Source organism: Sceloporus occidentalis, unplaced genomic scaffold (genome assembly GCF_023333645.1).
Source record: "Sceloporus occidentalis isolate IW3139 unplaced genomic scaffold, rSceOcc1.0.p SCAF_64, whole genome shotgun sequence".
Classification (NCBI taxonomy): domain Eukaryota; kingdom Metazoa; phylum Chordata; class Lepidosauria; order Squamata; family Phrynosomatidae; genus Sceloporus; species Sceloporus occidentalis.
The window spans coordinates 3,587,843-3,606,637 of record NW_028317044.1 but is presented as its reverse complement, the minus strand read 5'-3'; the positions used below and the strand labels follow the sequence as shown (position 1 = coordinate 3,606,637).

Below are 18,795 nucleotides of genomic sequence, written 5' to 3'. Positions count from 1 at the left end.
GTGCCTAAACATAGCAGAAACACACCAAACCTAAACAATTGCCAGGTTCTCTTGGTGCCTAAGCAATTTTGGCCTCTAGGTTTTGGGGTTTTTTGGCAGTGTGAGGAAGCATCTCCTGTAGACCACCATTCAGTCTTCTTTCTTTCATCCCTCTAAGCCTTGTCTAGATTAAAGAGCACAATGGGTAGACTATAAATCATATACATATCCCATTATAGATTCTGTTCCTCCCGTGTGGTCCATTTTTATTCAGTCCCTTACTTTCTGAAGAAAGCAGACAGACCTAGTACTGGCACATATGAAAAGTCCCTTTGTAATGCGATGCCACCCATGCGAATGGTTGGGAAAACGTTTTCCAGCGCTTAATCCCCAAAATGGATAAATTCTGCCACTACCCCTAAGAAGAGAGACCAACATGAGCAGACAAGCACAAGACTATAGATAATAAATATCATCGGACCCACTGTAATCTTTCATTTACGCCAAACAGCAAGGAAGAGTCTAGCGGTGCCATACGTATCATGAAGGAGATGCATAGTGAGTGAGTAAGACCATTCACTTCCATTCAGTCCCTCCTGCTAGCTGAACCAACCAGGAGCAGAAAGCTTATCGTGACCTCCAAACTAAGGAGATGCTTTTCTTCCCAAGCCACTATACTGACAGCCAAAATAAAGCTGCTTCGAGTCACTTTGGAGGTATGCTGTTTAAATGACACATGCGTCCTAAGAGTCCAGAAGCCGCACCAAAAGCCATGCTCCAGTCCTAAAGACTGGAGTGCAGCTTTGATGCAGCTTCCAGACTCTTAGGACGCATGCATCATTGAAACACCATGCCTCCAAAGTGACTCAAAGCAGCTTTATTTTGGCTGTATGTATAGGGGCTCAGCTAAGGTGAAACCTGGTTTGCAGTCTTGGCTTGTAAAGAGTGCAACAAGCCAGGATACCAGCAAGTTCCGCTTAGGAGGATCCAAGTGGGAGCAAATGTGTTGCACTCCACAACATGCAGCTTGCTCCCCCGAATCCCAGCTCTCTGGACAACAATAGTTGTTGCTAGGAAGAATGACACATTCAAAATACATGGGACATATTTGGAATTAATGCTCAAAGAGACCTTGTGGCTTTAAGGCCATTGGAAAAGCATCACGAAAGGATATTAACGAAAAGGAGGATGGTGGGGAAGAACTGAACATTTGCAGCTGTATCCACCCACTCACAAATCGAGGTATATTCGATCAAAGCAAAAGAAGGATAAGACCTGACACACCACCAATGCAGCGCATTGTCAGAGCGCCACTCAAAGGCCATTGTCTGCTTCCATATTTCACCTGCTGTTGACCAGTTTCTTAACCACTGAGGTATGGATGGGTCCGGGGAAAAGAAAAGACGATAGAAAAGGTCTTCAACTACCATCATTGCCATTTTCCAACAGGCAAGGTATTGCCCATCAGTTATTCCTTCAGCCATCTCCGTTGTGGAAAGGTCTGATGAGGATACATAGCGCATTAAAAGCAGAGGATGGAAACAAAGATGTTCAGTGAGTGGGTAGTGTTCCCCTTCCCTTCTCTTTGTAACACTCCATGCATACACTGGCAAAGCTTCTTTATTTTTGCTACGGAAACCCAATAATACTATGAAAGAAGTGTCCGTAAGAAATGTTGAAGGAGGACCATAGGGATGACAGTGATCAGGATGCAGCTATTGCTTTGACCTCGATGGGTTGGCCATCACTGAAAGATTGGCGGTGAAAGCCACAGATGGATTAGACTCGAACATGGGATGCTCCCACGACCATTGGAGGAAATGAATGGAGAGGGAAGGATGAACTTGAATTCCTAATATCATCAGAGTAGGTTGTTCACTCTGAGCCCTCCAGGGTTTTGCAACTCTAAGCAGCCTTTTCCTTTGGCCTTCTGCTAAGATCAGGAAGAGGTACATAGTGGACAACAGGGAGGGCTTGGGCGTCATCCAGAAGGCATAAACAAAATCCAAGTCCAAGTTGTTCTAGTTGTCTGGCATGACCAGAAAAACCAAAGTAGGGCAAATATTGGGTAGAAAAATGCAGCAACTGTTCTGCGTGCCTCTGGCAAGATTGAGAGGATCCAAATCTATCACAACTGTTCAGTGCGAAGAGAAGGAAGCATCTGCATCCAGATGGCACCAGCAACCTGGCTATGATCCTACCTCAGACTTTCTTAAAATGTGGGCTCCGCTTGTAATTACTTTGAGAAGCCATAAAGGGAAGAAGAATCATGGGGTTGCCCCTACAAGCCCCTCATTTTTTTGGACATCCCAGCACCATCCTTAGACCAACGGGTCACATAACTCTTCCCTTGCATTGGTCCTATGTCTATTTGTATTCCCGTTCTAATGTCGCACGGTAGCAAAGTGAGATGGGCTTTCTGCAAGTGGCTTCCATGTCAGGGGTGGTAGATGCACTGCAGATTTTGATCTCGTTTCTAAAGGAGCGATTCAAAGAGCTGAACGCCGTTTCCAAAATACATCCAGCGCATTAAAATTCAGGTGAAAACCCACATCAAATTTGCGACCTTGCCGGCGAGAGAGCCCCACAGCAGCCACCTTCCTAGGAAACATATGCGCATTGGGGAGCCAGGGGAAGCATTCACTCAAATACGTTTTGGCAAGCTGGAGGATCCGCGTTCAAGTCATGTTCACCAGGTGATGGTGAGTCTCTCTCTCTCAAGTCTCTTTCTCCTTAGTTTCAGTCCAGAGTTCTGTTCTGCTCAGTACCACTTCCTAGCATACTTTTTCCTAACCCTGCGCTTCAGATCTCTTTGCCAGGAAAAACGAGAAACATTTGGGAACGAAGGACAAACATGATGAGGGAGAAACCCACACAGCTACACTCTCTCTCCATTCATATATTAGAACAAACATACTCTTATGATTTATGTAGTCACCTTTTCCGACTACAGCTCCCTAAATCCCCCAGACAACCTAGGATTCTGGTACTTATAGTTCAAAAACAAGTGCTTCCCCCCCCCCCCAGCTCTCGATCAATCTTGTAGGTTTATGCAGACAAGACCAATGGTGATGCTTTGTCGAGAGCCAAGATAAGGATTCTGTAGCCCCTCAGATGTTGCCGAAGTCCATCTTCCATAAGCACTTGCCAATATGGTCAGTCAGCAACATCAGCAAGGCCACTGGTTTCTGATCTCAGACCCATGCTGCTAAACCATGATGCATATAGAAAAAACACACTGCCAGGAGAAGACTATGTTGATCCTTTTCCACTTCACATGTTAGCTTTCTGCACACAAGGAGATTTTCATTGGCCTGTTCCAGACTGCCAAAATAAAGCTGCTTGGGGTCTCATTGGAGGTATGCTGTTTAAATGATGCATGGGTCCTAAGAGTCCGGAAGCTGCACCAAAGCTGCACTCCAGTGTTTAGGAATGGAGTGTGGCTTTGGCGCGACCTCCGGACTCTTAGGACCCATGCGTCATTTAAACAGCATACCTCCAAAGAGACCCCAAGCAGCTTTATTTTGGCAGTCTGGAACAGGCCATTTTTTACTTTTTGGCCGAACCCCTGAATGCACCAAGTCACAGCTGAAGCCTAAAAGTAGCACAGCTTTTGGAGGCGAAGGAGACAGTCTCAATTCTAATGCATGTGTAAAACTGGCTAGAAAAATTAACCCTTGGGCTATAGGGAAAAAATGTTACACAACTTCAGATGCACGCTTGATGAAAGCCACAGGGAAAGGAAGACACGGAAGATCCCATCCTTCTAACAACGTCAAGCTTGGCTCTTGTTTCAGACTTCAGATGTGGGTTAAAGCAGAGATCTCTCCGAAGAGACAAGAGATATCATCAGCTCCGAACAACTCAAACGACTCAATAACTACCCAAGATAAAATAAGTTAAAAGTCCACCTCAACATTTGTATTCCGTTACATGAATAAGATTACGCGCAGTCTCCATGTTCTGGACCTCGGGAGTCTTTTATATAGGGAATAGATTATGTTCCAGTTGACATTTTGTCCCCCGTTGGCCATTGCCATTTTGCAGGCGCATCAAATATGGGAGAGGGGGAAAGAAATGAACATCCATCAGGATCCAGAGGGAGATGTTCCAACATCATGTGCAAACTCCCTGGGCTGAGAGTCTTGGGAATTTGCTAAGGAAAACAAAAATGTAAGGACACTGCGATGGCACATTTCTACCAGCCAATATATGAGGACAACACCCCTCATCGCCACACAAAAAACCCTTGGCAAAACGTAACCCACGTTATCGTTACGGCCACTGGACGCTGCAAATGGTGGCGAAGAAATTTCAACTACAAGCATACGACTCTTGTACCGCTTTCTTCGTGAGCCAGGCACAGCGGGGAAAGTTGGGGAGAACCATCTCCTTTAGTGTTCATCGAGCCAAAACATTTTTAGGTGGCACTTAAATTGGGGTCTGGGACGAAACAGAGGGAGGCATCCCTTGTCTGGCCTTTTTCTGACAAGCAAATCCTATCATCAGAGTCCTCTCCACCTTTTCTCCTTCATCAGTGCTTCTCCTGTAAGAAAGAAGATTGTGATGAGTATCGCTCTTATAATTTAATTGAATGATCCAAATAGGTTTCCCTTGCCCCAGGACAACTTTATATATCCCATTAACCAGAATCAGAATTCTATCTAATAGGATAGGACTTCTGAGAACTATATTGTTATTGCTACTACAGTCGGCCCTCCTTATCCACGGATTTTTTAATCCACAGATTTTTTAATCCACGGATTGAAAGTATTCAAAAAAGTTATAAATTCCAAATAGCAAACCTTGATTTTCCATTTTATATAAGGGACACCATTTTGCTGTGCCATTGTATTTAATGGGACTTGAGTATCCACGGATTTTGTGATCCGCGGGGGTTTCTCGAACCAAACCCCAGCGGATGACAAGGACCCACTGTACTAATGCAGAGGTAGAATTCAAAGATACAGTGGTGCCTCGGGTTACGAAATTAATTCGTTCCGCTGTCAATTTCGTAACCCGAAAGGCTTTCGCAAGCCGAATTCCCATAGGCGCTAATGGGGAAAAGCCGCGATTCCGTGTGAAATCGCGCAGAAAAGCACCAAAAGTTTTTTCGTAACCCGAAAAAACTTTCTTAACCCGGAACAATAATTTCCTATGGGTTTTTTTCGTATCCTGAAAATTTCGTAACCTGGGTATTTCGTATCCCGAGGTACCACTGTATAGCCATGTTAGTCTGTAGAATCAGTATGTAGAGTAATATTGTAGCATCTAACTGAAAGAAAGAAGTTGACAGCATGGGGTTTGTAGACTTCACTCTACTTCCTCAGATGACTATATGGATACTAATGCAGTGGTTTGCAAAATAAATAACAAAGTAAGAAAAAAATCAAGATTCTCCTGAAGACAAATCGCATCTAAATCAATTCCTACACCTCTAAAAACAGCCCTTGTATTGCTCTAGTAAGCCTGATGCCATCTTACAGCAGAGATAAGAAACTTGTGCTCCTACTGAAGTTGTCTGGCTACAACTTTTCTTACCCCTGCCACTGTCTATCCTGGCAGGAGCTGATGGAAGTTGGAGTCCAACAACATCTCAAGTTCCCCAGCCCTTGGAAGTCAATAGCCAAGCTGTCTTAACTGCATGGGGCTTAATACATTTCAGATTTAGTTAGCAAGAGCCCGTACAGACAGGCCAAAATGTTCTTCCGTACATTTCATATTTCTCATTTTATCCGTATGTCCGCATATATGTAATTGCATTCATTGCGTTTCCAGCTGCTGTTGGCATTCCAATCCAATTAATTATTTCTAATTCTTTTTCTTAAATGAAAACTTTGTTTCCTCTGTCTCTCCCCACTTGTTTTTTTTTTAAATATTCCATCAATATATACTCCATTCTCTTATGAAAGACTTATCTTTGAAACTAAAGCTTAGCTTGTCTAACACCGTCACTTCATATACTTTCAATTAGCCAATCTCCGACTTTGGGGATTTCCTCCTTTTCCCACATCTTTGCAAATGTAATTCTCGCTGTTGTTACCCTAACCCTAGCTCTAACCCTAACCCTAACCCTAGCCCTAACCCTAGCCCTAGCCCTAACCCTAGCCCTAACCCTAGCCCTAACCCTAACCCTAGCCCTAGCCCTAACCCTAGCCCTAGCCCTAACCCCTAACCCTAACCCTAAGTCTGCCATACAGTTTTTCCACATTACACATTGAATCTGCTCTGGGTTTTAGTCTGAAGCAGTTATCCACAGCGCTGAACCCTGACTTCCAAAAGAAATCCAACACCTTGGCTAGCTCTGTGCAAACTTGGATCCCCAGTCTCACTGAGATTGGAGCTATCGTCCCTCATTCGCTGATGTTATTACACCCAAGCGTTGCATCTCATCCATTCCTTGTTTACATGTCCAGAAACACCACCAGAAGAGCAAAGCTTTAAACGTCACCAACCTCTTGCTTATGAGATTTATCCTGTTGATGGATCCCATTCGCAGATCCGGAGTTACCAATGGTCTAGAATAGAAAGAGCTGCTTGTGACTGATGACTTATGCATTCACTGTGATCAGAAGTCATTAAAACAGATGGAACAACTGATGTCAGATGGAAGGGATCATCTCTGGTTTTGTATCAACAATTGCATTTTACTTGATTGATTGATTGAGTAGCTGAACAATGAGCAATTTTATGCAAAGCAAAAAGAGAGGGAGTAACTGGAAAGAAAAGCCATTAAACGACATAAACGAAAGGAAAGTTTCAGTGTTACGAGGAGAAGGAGGGCAAAGGGAGGAAATAAACTAGGTGTGGGGAGGCCCTGTTTAAAGAACTATCTGAGGTTTTAAATGGGAAAGTTACTTTTTAGTATCCCCTAGGAATGTATCTGCACTGCACCATAACAGCACTTTGATACCACTTTAACTATCACAGCGCCATCCTACGGCATCCTGAGGTTTCCAGTTCGGGGAGGCATTTAGAATTAAGTCGATCTGTATAGATTTAGTGTGAAGAGGAAGAAGTGACTAGTGAGATGCTAAAGCTTCTGGCTGGCTGGAAAATGAAACGCAGAGAGACGAGGGAGTCAGTGGTTGGAAGGAAGGAAGATAACAGATTCCTCCCTTCCGAGCTGATTCAGGGGAAATAACCCAAATCAATAGCAGATAACTAACCGCAAAACCAAGCATTCAGACTCCAAGAGGCAAGGGCGGCAGACAATTCAAGACTCTCATTGCTATAACAATAAGAATTCACACAGCGGTAAGAAGTCTTGCCTTTATCTGAGAGTTCCTGCATGGCAGGGGCTTGGGCTGGAAGGCCCTTGTGGTCCTTTCCAACTCTATGGTTCTATAAGATCTACACAACTCTGGCATGCCTACCTGTGCTTTTTCCGAACAAGTCCTCATTGCCTCCATGAGCTTTTCCATCTGCTGGCCCTGCTCCAAGGCGTTCCTCAAGACATCCTCGGTGCTGACCAGGCGATGCTGTAACCGCAGGACCTCTGACTCCGACGAAGGATCGATCAGGGAGTAGCGCCGCTGGTCCGTTACACCTTTCTCTTTATCCTTGACAGTGACATTGGTAAGAAAACCCACAACTAGTATTTAGCAGAAGAACTAAAATGTGCAAAAGCAACAAGAAGTTGGCAACTTGAGTTTTCGTTGACATCTGAGGAAGTAGACTGAAGTCTGCAAAAGCTCATGCGCCCAACTTCTTTATTTCAGTCAGTCTCAAAGGTGCACCAAGATCTCTCTACGGATTGATCAATATAATTCAACACATTTCACTATTCTCCTTATTAACTTCAATTAAAATCTCATACTTTCTAATCCTGAACCTTCTCAAAGCTTCTATTCTGAAAGCTTTATGCATTACATCAAGGTGAAGAATGTCCATTTTTCACCCAGCTACTCTTAGGATTGCAACTAAATTCAGAGAGAAGGCAGAAACATGACGAAAGGGTGTCCCTGCTAATCCAGCGATCCCAGCCTAAAATACAATCAAACAACACCACAAACCTCATATACCACAACACAAACATGTAAATACAACATTTACTACCTATATTCCAACTTTCGGTCCCTATCAACACTTTTCTTCTGTGTGGTTACTTTTCTTTTTATTGCCCCTGCAATAGAAGAGTTTATTCTTCTATACCGTATCTTTTGGATTGTCCTTATTTCTTTAGATATCTGTCTTTTAATTCCTAACAAAGAAGAAAACCTCTTTGTTTAAACCTTCTCTTTCTTGCTCATTTTGAATATTTTTCTTTATTATTGCTACCATATTCATCTTTTTTTTTTGTCCCATTCTAATTTCTTTTATTTTATGGGTATATCTTTTCCTTTTCCTTTACACATTTTTCCTTTCCAATATTTTACCACTAAATCCCAATCCTCTTCTATCTGTATTGTGTTCTTCCTTTATTCTTCTTGAAAGTTTATCTAGCTTTCTCATTTCTGTCCATCTCTTTAACCAGTTTTCTATTGCTGGTGTTTGGGAAGATTTCAATTTCTGTGCATATAACATCCTTGCAGTCGGTAGCATATATAATACCAATTTTGAGTATTCCTTCTCAGTGAAGTTGAGGATTTCACGAACGGCATCCATAGTTTTTTGTGGGGTTTTCGGGCGATGTGGCCATGTTCTAGAAGAGTTTATGCCTGATGTTTCGCCAGCATCTGTGGCTCACATCTTCCTAGAAGAGTTTATCCCTGATGTTTTGCCAGCATCTGTGGCTGGCATCTTCAGCGAATACTGCATGGAAGTAAGTGGTGTGTGTGTGTGTGTGTGTGTGTGTATACACACATATATATATACTGTGTGACTCAACATGTAAATCACTCCTCCCTACCCAGCGTCACACCTAACTCTCTTCCATACCAGCATTCTCTGAAGATGCCAGCCACAGATGCCAATGAAACGTCAGGAATAAACTCTTCTAGAACATTGTCACATAGCCAGAAAAACCCACAAAAAGCTATTTCTTCTCTGTCTCTTTTTCTCATTTTCCAAGGGAGAGAAGATCTGCTGGACTTTTCCCTTTCCTTACTGTCATTCCCTTCTCCTTTTGTGTCTTGTCCTTTTTAGATTGTAAGCCTAAAGGCAGGGAAATGTCTAATTAACATTAGCCTTGGCTGAAGAGCAGGGTATAAATAATTATTATTATTATTATTATTATTATTATTATTATTATTATTATATGTGTGTTATATTTAGTAGATATAGCTCAGTCTTCATGCAAAAATGTATGCCTAAGATTCCCGTTATTGTCATATGAATACCTTTCCAATACTTCCTAGCTCTGTTAGAATTCCACTACACATGGTATTATGAAATATCCTTTTTTTTACATTTCCATATTTGAATTGTTATATATCTTAGATGATGATGATGATTGGTATTTATACCCCGCCCTTCAGCCCTAAAGTCTATCATGATAACTTCATGGGTGTTAGATGCCACATGTAAAGCATTTTATAACCATTTTCCTTCCTATTCTCAGCTAAAGTAAATTTTGCCAAATGCATTTTTGAGTAACCGAAATCTCCATATCGCCCCATGTGACTCGATCTTTCACGGCAAAGGCATGTCGCTACGCACTGCTGTGCAACCTGCACCAAGGCAACCCATGCTCTCCAAGCAGACCTGCACTCACCAGGACTATCAGTTTTTCCCTTAGGCCCTTGATGTCGTCTTTGAGCTTCTGCTCTTTCTGCCTCCATTCGGCTTTGTGCACTTCGCGGCTCAAGTCCCGCTCGGGTCCAGGAGAGTGCCGGTTGGCTTCCATCAGCAACGCCCGCAGCTCATTCAGGTTTCTGGAAGGAGAGTTGAGGGAACATCTCACAAAGAGGTTTTTTTGAGGCTCTGTTGATGCTTTGCGGTTCTTTGGGATCATTGTTCCTGCCTGAATAAGGCTCAGCAGCTTCACTTCCAGCAAGGCAACCTTTCTCTGTCATTGAATAAGACAGGTAGTAGGTGCTTCTAAGGTCATCTACTGTATATACTCGACTATAGGTCAACCCCATGTATAAGTCGAGGGCCAAAATTATGGATTTTGATAAGTTGAGGGTAAAACTTAGCAGCATGGAACAAAGGATGTAAAGGCTGGAGTAAAGATCTTTAAAAGTTTTGACAGGCACAACTATTTGTGCTCACCCTAAAGACTGGATGGATGATATAGTAGAGGGGGATGATGCTTCTTTTAGGTGCTCCAAAGAGAGATTACGCTCTCACCTTTCACCAGGGCATGGTTCCTGTTTCGATAAGAATTAAAGTACAGTCCTTACATTGGATAAGTCGACCCAGGGTTTTTTGGGGTCAGTTTTTTGACTAAAGTTTCTAGACTTATACATGAGTATATACAGTATTTCACTCTCACACTTGATGCAGAAAATCTAGAGCTAGGGCTTTCAACTCGAAGATGACGATTTGCCCAATGCCCCTCTAAATCATTTAGTTGGTTTATGACCAGTGATGGCGAATCTATGGCACGCGTGCCAGAGGTGGCACTCAGAGCCCTCTCTGTGGGCACATGTGCCATCTCCCCAGCACAGAGTTTGCCAGAGTTTCTTACTAGAAAGCCAGAGGGACATGGAACGTGGCAATAAATACGTGGGGTCTGGGTTGGAGTTTGGGCACTCGGTCTGTAAAAGGTTCACCATCACTGGTTTATGACAATAAAGCACCTTTCTTATGCTGTAGGCTACTAGTTTATGTGCACCACTGAACCGCACAGTGTAAAGTGATGCTACTGTTAGCCAATATTTCCCCATCAGTTACCAAGTTTGCACACTTGGGCATCCAGGGAGTGGTGCTGGAGCTATATGTATGTCCTACACTATCCCTAACCCACATGATATGCATGTAGAAAAGGCCCTATCGCACACATAAGTTATGTCCTTGTTGTCAGCCCTGTTCGGTATTTCCCACACCTGAGTGGAGAGGAGGAGGAGAAGGTGCCAACCTTTCTTTCTTCAGTAGTTCCTGACTGATCAGAACCAGCTGACCAGAGGCATCGTGTGTTTTTCTGGACACCGTCTCCAGTTCCGCCTCCAGCCTTTTCTTCTCTTTCAATAGAGAATCTGCCTTCCTCTCAGTGCTTCTGCATCTGTTTTCCAATGCTGGCAGACAAAAAGGAGAAGAACAAAAAACACACATAGAGAGCAGATAAAGCAAGATTTTGTTCCCCAAGGGAGCTCTACGAGACAAAGAGAGATGACTATTTCTTTCTTGGAAATGGCTTGGTTTACACAGCGTTTAGAAAAGCAACTGTTTCGGACTAGAAATAGTGCCACTTTTGTTCTGCTTTGGGCAGGCCTCACCTGGAATACTGTGTCCAGTTCTGGGCGCCACGATTAAAAAAAGGATGTTGAGAAGCTGGAGTGTGTCCAAAGGAGGGTCTAGAAACAATGAAGCCCTATGAGGAGCTGGGTATGTTTAGCCTGGAGAAAAGATGGTTAAGAGATGATAGGATAGCCCTGTTTAAGCATTCGAAGGGGTGTCACACTGAGGATGGAGCAAGCTTGTTTTCTGCTGCTCCAGAGAAGAGGACCCGGAACATGTTCCCTCAGAGCGTGGTGGAATCTCCTCCTCTGGAGGTTTTTAAATGTTGGATGGTCATCTGTCAGGGGTGCTTTCATTGTGTATCCTTGCATGGCAAGGGGTTAGACTTGATAACCCTTGAGGTCTCCTTCCAACTCTATGATTCTATGATCCTCTGAAGCTGAGAGAGCAGAATCATAGATCATATAATCATATAATCATAGACATGGAAGAGACCACAAGGACCAACCATTCCAACTCCTTGCCATGCAAGAACTCACAAAGCACTCCAAAGAAAGAAACTCCACCATCCATCTTCCTTACCGTCAGGAGGTTCCTCCTAATGTTGAGGTGGAATCTCTTTTCCTGGAGCTTGCATCCACCGTTCCGAATCCTAGTCTCTGGAGCAGCAGAAAACAAGTTTGTTCCATCCTCAATATGACATCTTTTCAGATATTTAAACAAAGCTATTATATCACCTCTTAACCATGTCTTCTTCAGGCTAAACATATCTAGCTCCCTAAGTCTCTCCTCACTGGGCATAGTTTCCAGACCCATCACCATTTCGGCTGCCCTCCTCTGGACACACTCCAGGTTCTCATAGACTGAATGTGGTCCCACCAAAACAATCTGTGGTTATGTCTAAGGCAATTCTAAGGGAACTTACCACTTACTTGAGTCCTTAGCGTGTCGGTCTGGGAGACCAGGGACGAGACCTCTTTGTCCTTTTTACTCAGCTTGTCCTGAAGATCTGAAGGAAGGAAGAGCAGGCAGTCCAATCACCATTTAGAAATGGAGAGCTAAAAACACACATGGGGGGACGTGCAGGGTTTCAGTCCTATACCCCCATGTCTTTGGCACTTGAAGAAATGGTAGGAGGTTGGAGACGGAACGGTTTACAATCCTGAACAAAGCAGGGTCCATGAACACAAGCAAAGCTTTTAGCCATTCTGGAGGCTGACCATGGCTCCTTGGCCAAAGTGAAAGGGATGCAACTGACATTGCAGGGAGGCCCATATGGCTTGCAAGAGAATGGGAGAAGCACGGTCATAAACTCAAGTTTGTGTTCCTCCTCATTAATAACTGTTCCCATCTTAACCGTCTTCTGATGTTCCTGGGCTACATGTTTTCATTTCTGCAATGTTGGAGGGTACGTTAGGTAAACAAGCCAGGGTCTTAAGCCCTAGTTTGAAGGAAAGTTACTCTTCTGGGCAACCTGGTAGAAGGTTCTGGGAGCTGTAATCCAAAGAAGGGACTCCTCCAGCTCTGGAGAAGGCTCAAGTCTCAGCTCACTTACATTGCATTTAATTCTGATTTAGCATTATATCCAAGCCAGGTCAGTGTTCAGTTTTAAGCAAGGGCCCCAGGTGTTCAAATATGAGACTTCAGAATTCACTGTGCCAAATTCTGCAGTGGATTTTGAATACAGAATTCAGTGCAACTTTACCTTCCATGGTCTGCTTCATTTTGATCTTTTCTTCTGAAATGTCATTTGTTTCAATCATCTGCAATACATACATATATAGATTATCTCGATACGGCTTATGCGAGCAGTATGGGGAATGTGCAGAATGACCTGCCAATGTGTACATTCACTAGACATTATAAAGAATATAGCTATCTTTAGAGGAGGGAACGACGTACATAGCCCAGTCCATGTGCACAACGTCCAGTGGATGGGTAAACTCCTCAAATTGAAATACATGAATACTGACGGAAATGTGTGCAACATCATTCTGATGGTGGCACATATTGCACATTCTGACATCCTTTGGAAACTATGCACGTTGTCCGGACCGCCGATTCCCAACCTTTGGTCCTCCATTTGTTTCGAATGTCAGATCCCAAAAGTCCCAGCCAACTTGGTCAAGAGTCAGGAATTACGGGAAGCTGGAGTCCAAAACATCTGGAGGTCCAAAGGTTGGGAAGGACTGGGCTGGACAATATGTGACTCTTCTATAGATGATGTTAATTCTTGTACATTCATCGTAACTTCTGGTGAATGTTAAGCAATGCCAGTTTTTCTCCACATTCTCCATTCAGCAAACATTAGTTACAAAATATTAGATTTAGGCCTGTTGCAGACTGCCAAAATAAAGCTGCTTTGGGTCTCTTTGGAGGTATGCTATTTAAATGATGCATGGGTCCTAAGAGTCCGGAGGTCATGCCAAAGCCACACTCCATTCCTAAGCACTGGAGGGCAGCTTTGGTGCAGCTTCCGGATTCTTAGGATGCATGCATCATTTAAACAGCATACCTCCAAAGAGACCCAAAGCAGCTTTATTTTGGCAGTCTGGAACAGGCCATAGACACATAGGAAACATAGCTACCAATGTATATTAGTGTTGCTTTCCTTGTACTGCAGGAAGATTTCATGACGCTTCATATTTCCAAAAACAAGTGAAGTCACTGACTATGTCATCTGCTTAAGGCACATATCTCAGTTTGTTTAGGGTCTGTTTTTGGACGCCCATGCCCAGAATCCCCTAGCCAACATGGCTAGCATGGCTCATATAAAGGAGTACATGTATGGGCAGATTCTCAGCTCATATTTCGGGCTCATATTTTGCCTTAATGCTCATCCTCCAAACCAGACCCTGCAAAAGGTGAGATAGACATGGTGCCACAGCTTTACAGCAGTGCTGCGTCATGTGGATTCAGGACCAGAAGAGTGCTGTGATGATGTGCGCCATTTGGTGTGGCGTGCAACGTCACGCCGGCCTGGGGGTGGAGCCAGCACATGTGTCATGTAGGTGCTACCCCCCGACTCTGCTCCCAACCTGGCCAAAGATGCTGATGTGCACAGCCCCCAAATCTCCCTAATTCATTTAAGCAAACTCTCAGTATCTAAAACAGATTGTAAACCTTCTGGGGGTGAAGATCTAACGTGTTTCTTCCTATGCAACATTGCAATGAGCCAAGTGCCACAGAAGGCAATGTATTCATTAGTTAAACAGCAGAAACTAAGGGGCACCAAGAGCTTGCCTGGGCCAAAACCCAAACCCTAAAGTACATCTTGTGTCCATTGGCTTGTGTTAATTCAGAGAGGTTTCCAAATGGCTTGTTGTTGGCTGTTTTGGGGGGAGAATGGTCTAGCTAACATCTTAAACTCTAAAATCTTAAACTGCTAAATAGATGTTACTACTGTGTACATTCATCCAGGAGGTTACTTTTAAAACTATCTGGACGGACATATGAATAAACCTTACAGGTTCCTGATAAAAAAATTAACTATTGATCAAGAACGTTTAACTCAAACACATACATAGAGCTTTGAAATAATTGGTTAACAAATAATTGGTTACTTCCAGTTTGCTTTTAAAAATAGGCATTGATTTGAAAAACTGTCATTCGAATTGCTCAGTGCCAATACAATGGCTTGGGGTGACTGTTTTTGTGTTCTTTGTAGTAATGATTACTATGTCTATCACTATCATTTGTCATTTTTGACATTTCAGTAATTTCAAATGATTTTTTTAAAAGTAACTAACAATTCAATCTGCCAACGCTTCGTGTGTTAGCACTAACATTAATGCTTCCAAGCTCTGCACATACATTGGCATGCTGAGAAGGATGAAGTGGCTCCATAGACTGCAACTTGTTTTCTAACACCAGAATTGTTTCTTGCAACCGCTGGATCTCTTGTTTACTCTGGCTCTCTGGTTTCTGCGTCTCATAGTCCAGCATCTTTTTCTCAGCCAGAGATACCTGCTCTTTCAAAAAAGCAATGGCTTGTGCCTGATCTTTGTAGTCACTATGCAGCTTCTCCAGCTCATGCACACGGAGATCTGCATCTCGGCACTTCTCTTTGAGAGCCTGGATTTCAACAAGGTGTTGGTTGGTCTTGGTTTCCAGCTGCGTCTTCCAGTTGTTGTTGTTTTCTTCCACCTCATCCTTGGCTTCTTGCAGCTTCAACTTCAGGCTTTCCTTCTCTTTCACATGGACGGCCATCTCAATGTCATGCTTGGCTTTCAGGTTTTCTAGCTCCAGCTGGTGCTCCATCTTGATGCTCTCCACCACAGCTTTCAGCTCCACAATCTCCTTGTGCTGGGTATCAGGCCCCGTGTTCAAGGTAGCCTTGAGGTCTTCTAGTGACTTTTGATGATCGGATGCCAAAGTGTCCAGCTTGGACTTCCAGTTGTCCATTAGACCCATATTCTCATTGGTGGCCTGCTGGACTTTATGCTTAAGGTCCACAATTTCTTGGGAGTATTTGTCATTGAGAGCTTTCAACTTCTCAATCTCTTGTTGATGCTTCTTCAGGGTCCTCTCATGCTTCTCCTTCAGCTGGATGCTTTCTTTCTGGTGTTCCTTGTTGGCCGAAAGCAGCTGATCCCGCAGACGGAGGGCTTCGGTTTGCAGGCCAAGGCTGTGGTCTGGAGACTCTGGCTGATTGGAGGCCTTCAAACACTGTCTCAGGTCCTCCACCTCAGTTCGCGTTAAGGACAACTCTTCCTCAAGCTGACGAATTCTTGACTTCTCTGCAACAGTGGTCAGCTAAAATACACACACACACACACACACAAATACATACACAAAGTCAGTTCTTGCATTTCCATTCATCAGGTCCTTCATATGGTGGACAACCTTTGCTGGATTACAAATCCCAGCTTTCCTGGTAATTGACAGTACAGACTGGGACTGACAGGAGTTGGTATCTAATATCATCGGGAGCTGGGGAAGGGTACTCTAAAGCTTCTCCACACATTGCAGATCTTTCATATAGGTACATGAAACTCTCCCAAGATATTCTAAGTGCACCTCTACTAGTGTAGAGTAAGTGCAACAATGCATCTTTTGGAACACAATTGTCCTACAGGTCAGGGAACAGGGGAATTGCTACAAGCAACACACAACCCTATATCTGGTTTAGCAAGAAAAAGTCCTCTTGAGAATGGGACGGTAAGAGTTGTGAAATGGTAGAATGAATTGCACCACTTCGGATTCCCCATATGTAAATAATCTAGTACCGTGCGGCTAAAATCTTCCCCCACTGGGCTAGTTGTTGCTCTTTTGAAACTTACACAGTGCTCTTCACTGTTTAAAAAACCAAAACAGGGGAGAGAACTTGGGGCACCCTGAAAGGCTGCCCCAGGCCTGTCTGAGTTAGTACTGTCCACTCATCCTCATCGAAGTCCTGGCCGCCATTCTTCTGCATGCGCAAGCCAGACTTTGGAAGGCGACCAAGTTTTTATACATTTGGCCACACAGAGAGTATTCTGTCTGTAGACCTGTCCCAGCTATAAACACTGCCTTCTGATCAGAACGGCTGATGGATCGAGCCACAGAAGCTCATGGTCGAAGTCCTTGTATTCCAAGAACTGCAAGGTGTGTAGGGGGCTATCCGAACCCATGATAATAACATGTTTAAAACATATTAACAACAGATTTCCTTTTGCAATTTGCTATTATTTCATTGCTGACGACACCTTGAACGTCACGGTCTTACCCTGGTGTAAAAGGAAATTTACAAATACCCCAAACCCAACCCGTCCCTTTCACGCCACAAAATACCCACCCTCGGAAAACCAGTCAGAAGTCATCAGCAACATGTTTAAAAGGAATAAGGAGGGAAGGATGCTTGATGTAAAAGCAAAACCGCTGACCATGGTTAATGTTTAATGATGGGCTTGGAAGCAGCTGGGCTGATGGGGTGCGGCGTTTCTGGCTCACAAAATCATGGCGGGAAGCAATGGAAGGCATTGGAAGGGCTGGTACATTCAGAGGCAGGAAGTCTGGCCAAGGCTGGCTGTTCAAATAAGAGGGCACCTCAAATCGGGTCCATCAAATCCATCATTAAATGCCACCATCAAAAGTCCAGGGCTTAGAATCAGCTGGAGAGACACTGGAGGCCATTTGGTTTAAAGCCTTTCTTGTTGTAAGAAATCCAGGTCGGTGAAGATCTCCAGCCAAGGAGAGCTCACCCACGTCTCCAGGAAACGGATCCCATTCTCAAATTGCTTCTGCTATCAGTTCCTTCTACAGCAAAGGGATCTCATAGCACCTTTGAGAGAAGTTGGTAGCATGAGCTTTTGTAGACGTGAGTCTACTTCCTCAGATGCATGGGGCAGCATGCATGTCAAGTTTATGACAGTACATGCTGCCAACTTCTCTCTTTCAGTTAGACTCAAAGGTGCTACAAGATGCCTTTGCACATTGAGAGAGAAGTTGGTAGCATGAGCTATTATGGACTTGAGTCTACTCCCTCAGATGCATGGGGCAGCATGCATGTCAAGTCTATGAAAGCTCATGCTGCCAACTTCTCTCTTTCAGTTAGTCTCAATGATGCTACAAGAGCCCTTTGCACATTGACTTTCCAGACTAACACAGCTATGTCTTGGTATAGTTCCTTCTACAGTTCAACTAAAATCTTATCAACTTGCAATCCTAGCCCACTGAATCTAGGCCTGCCCTTTGGGTCGGCAGCAGAGGGCCCTCTTCTCCATGTGTTACAGCTCTTTGGGAGTTGGAAGAATGCTTTCATGTCCCCATTCAAGGTTCACAATAGGGACAGTCATGGGGAAGCGGGCAAAGTGCCACTTCTGGCTTTCTCTGAGACCAGATATGAACATAAACGGTTGTCAGATGTTCTAGGATGTTACGCCCATGGCAGATATATCAATATACAAGCTTTGGGAAGTACTTTTTTCAACATAGGATTCTGCAGGATGCCCAAGCCTAGACTCAAGGACCAAATCTGGCCCCATATGGGGTGCTGACCTGGCACCCTGGTTCTCCCCAGATAGTGACAACCTTCTTCCCCATGACAACACAAGTTGGTGCAATGAGCCTTGAGAATGCACATTTGGACTATAGGATTCTACAGAAGCCAGTGTGATGTAGTTTAAGCATTGGACTATGATTCTGGAAGCCAAGATTTGAATCATGGTTCAGCCATGGAAACCCACTGGGTGACTTTGGGCAAGTCACACTCTCTCAGACTCAGAGGATGGCAACGGCAAACCCCCTCTGAAGAAACTTGCCACCCTTCTCCTCTATATGCACATCTGAAAAAGTGGGCAATAGCCCCTTGTAGGATATGCTGAAACAAAGAGTTCCTCTTAGAGGTGCTACAAGACTCAATTTTCCTTACTCCTCCTCTTTTTGTATCACTACAGTTATGTGTGATTAAGCACGAAGCACAAAAATTCAACATCCAAGACAACTGACGGTGAATTCCAGAAATATTCCTAGATTTCAAAATGAGTTTCTATAAAAGGACCAAGATCTCCCAAACACCCTTCAAGGTGTTCCCCGCCTTCAATGCATGATGAG

At 43.9% G+C, this 18,795-nt stretch overlaps 1 protein-coding gene across 5 annotated transcripts in view; it reads right to left on the bottom strand.

Annotated features, from left to right (window-relative positions):
- Nucleotides 1-3,482: 3,482 nt before the first annotated feature.
- LOC149287137 (CAP-Gly domain-containing linker protein 2-like) overlaps nucleotides 3,483-18,795 on the bottom strand; it is a 64,142-nt gene continuing 48,829 nt past the window's right edge. For 3 of the 5 annotated variants that reach the window (XM_089493396.1, XM_089493397.1, XM_089493398.1), the window contains 8 exons: nucleotides 15,076-16,017; nucleotides 12,968-13,025; nucleotides 12,188-12,271; nucleotides 10,943-11,099; nucleotides 9,635-9,794; nucleotides 7,356-7,541; nucleotides 6,435-6,497; nucleotides 3,483-4,525 (listed from right to left, as the gene is read on the bottom strand). In XM_089493396.1, the coding sequence (XP_089349522.1) occupies nucleotides 4,514-4,525; nucleotides 6,435-6,497; nucleotides 7,356-7,541; nucleotides 9,635-9,794; nucleotides 10,943-11,099; nucleotides 12,188-12,271; nucleotides 12,968-13,025; nucleotides 15,076-16,017 (1,662 nt within the window). In that variant the 3' untranslated portion in view covers nucleotides 3,483-4,513. Of the gene's footprint in view, nucleotides 4,526-6,434; nucleotides 6,498-7,355; nucleotides 7,542-9,634; nucleotides 9,795-10,942; nucleotides 11,100-12,187; nucleotides 12,272-12,967; nucleotides 13,026-15,075; nucleotides 16,018-18,795 lie in introns of those variants that run through there. The other 2 variants (XM_089493400.1, XM_089493399.1) reach the window with 2 other exon arrangements.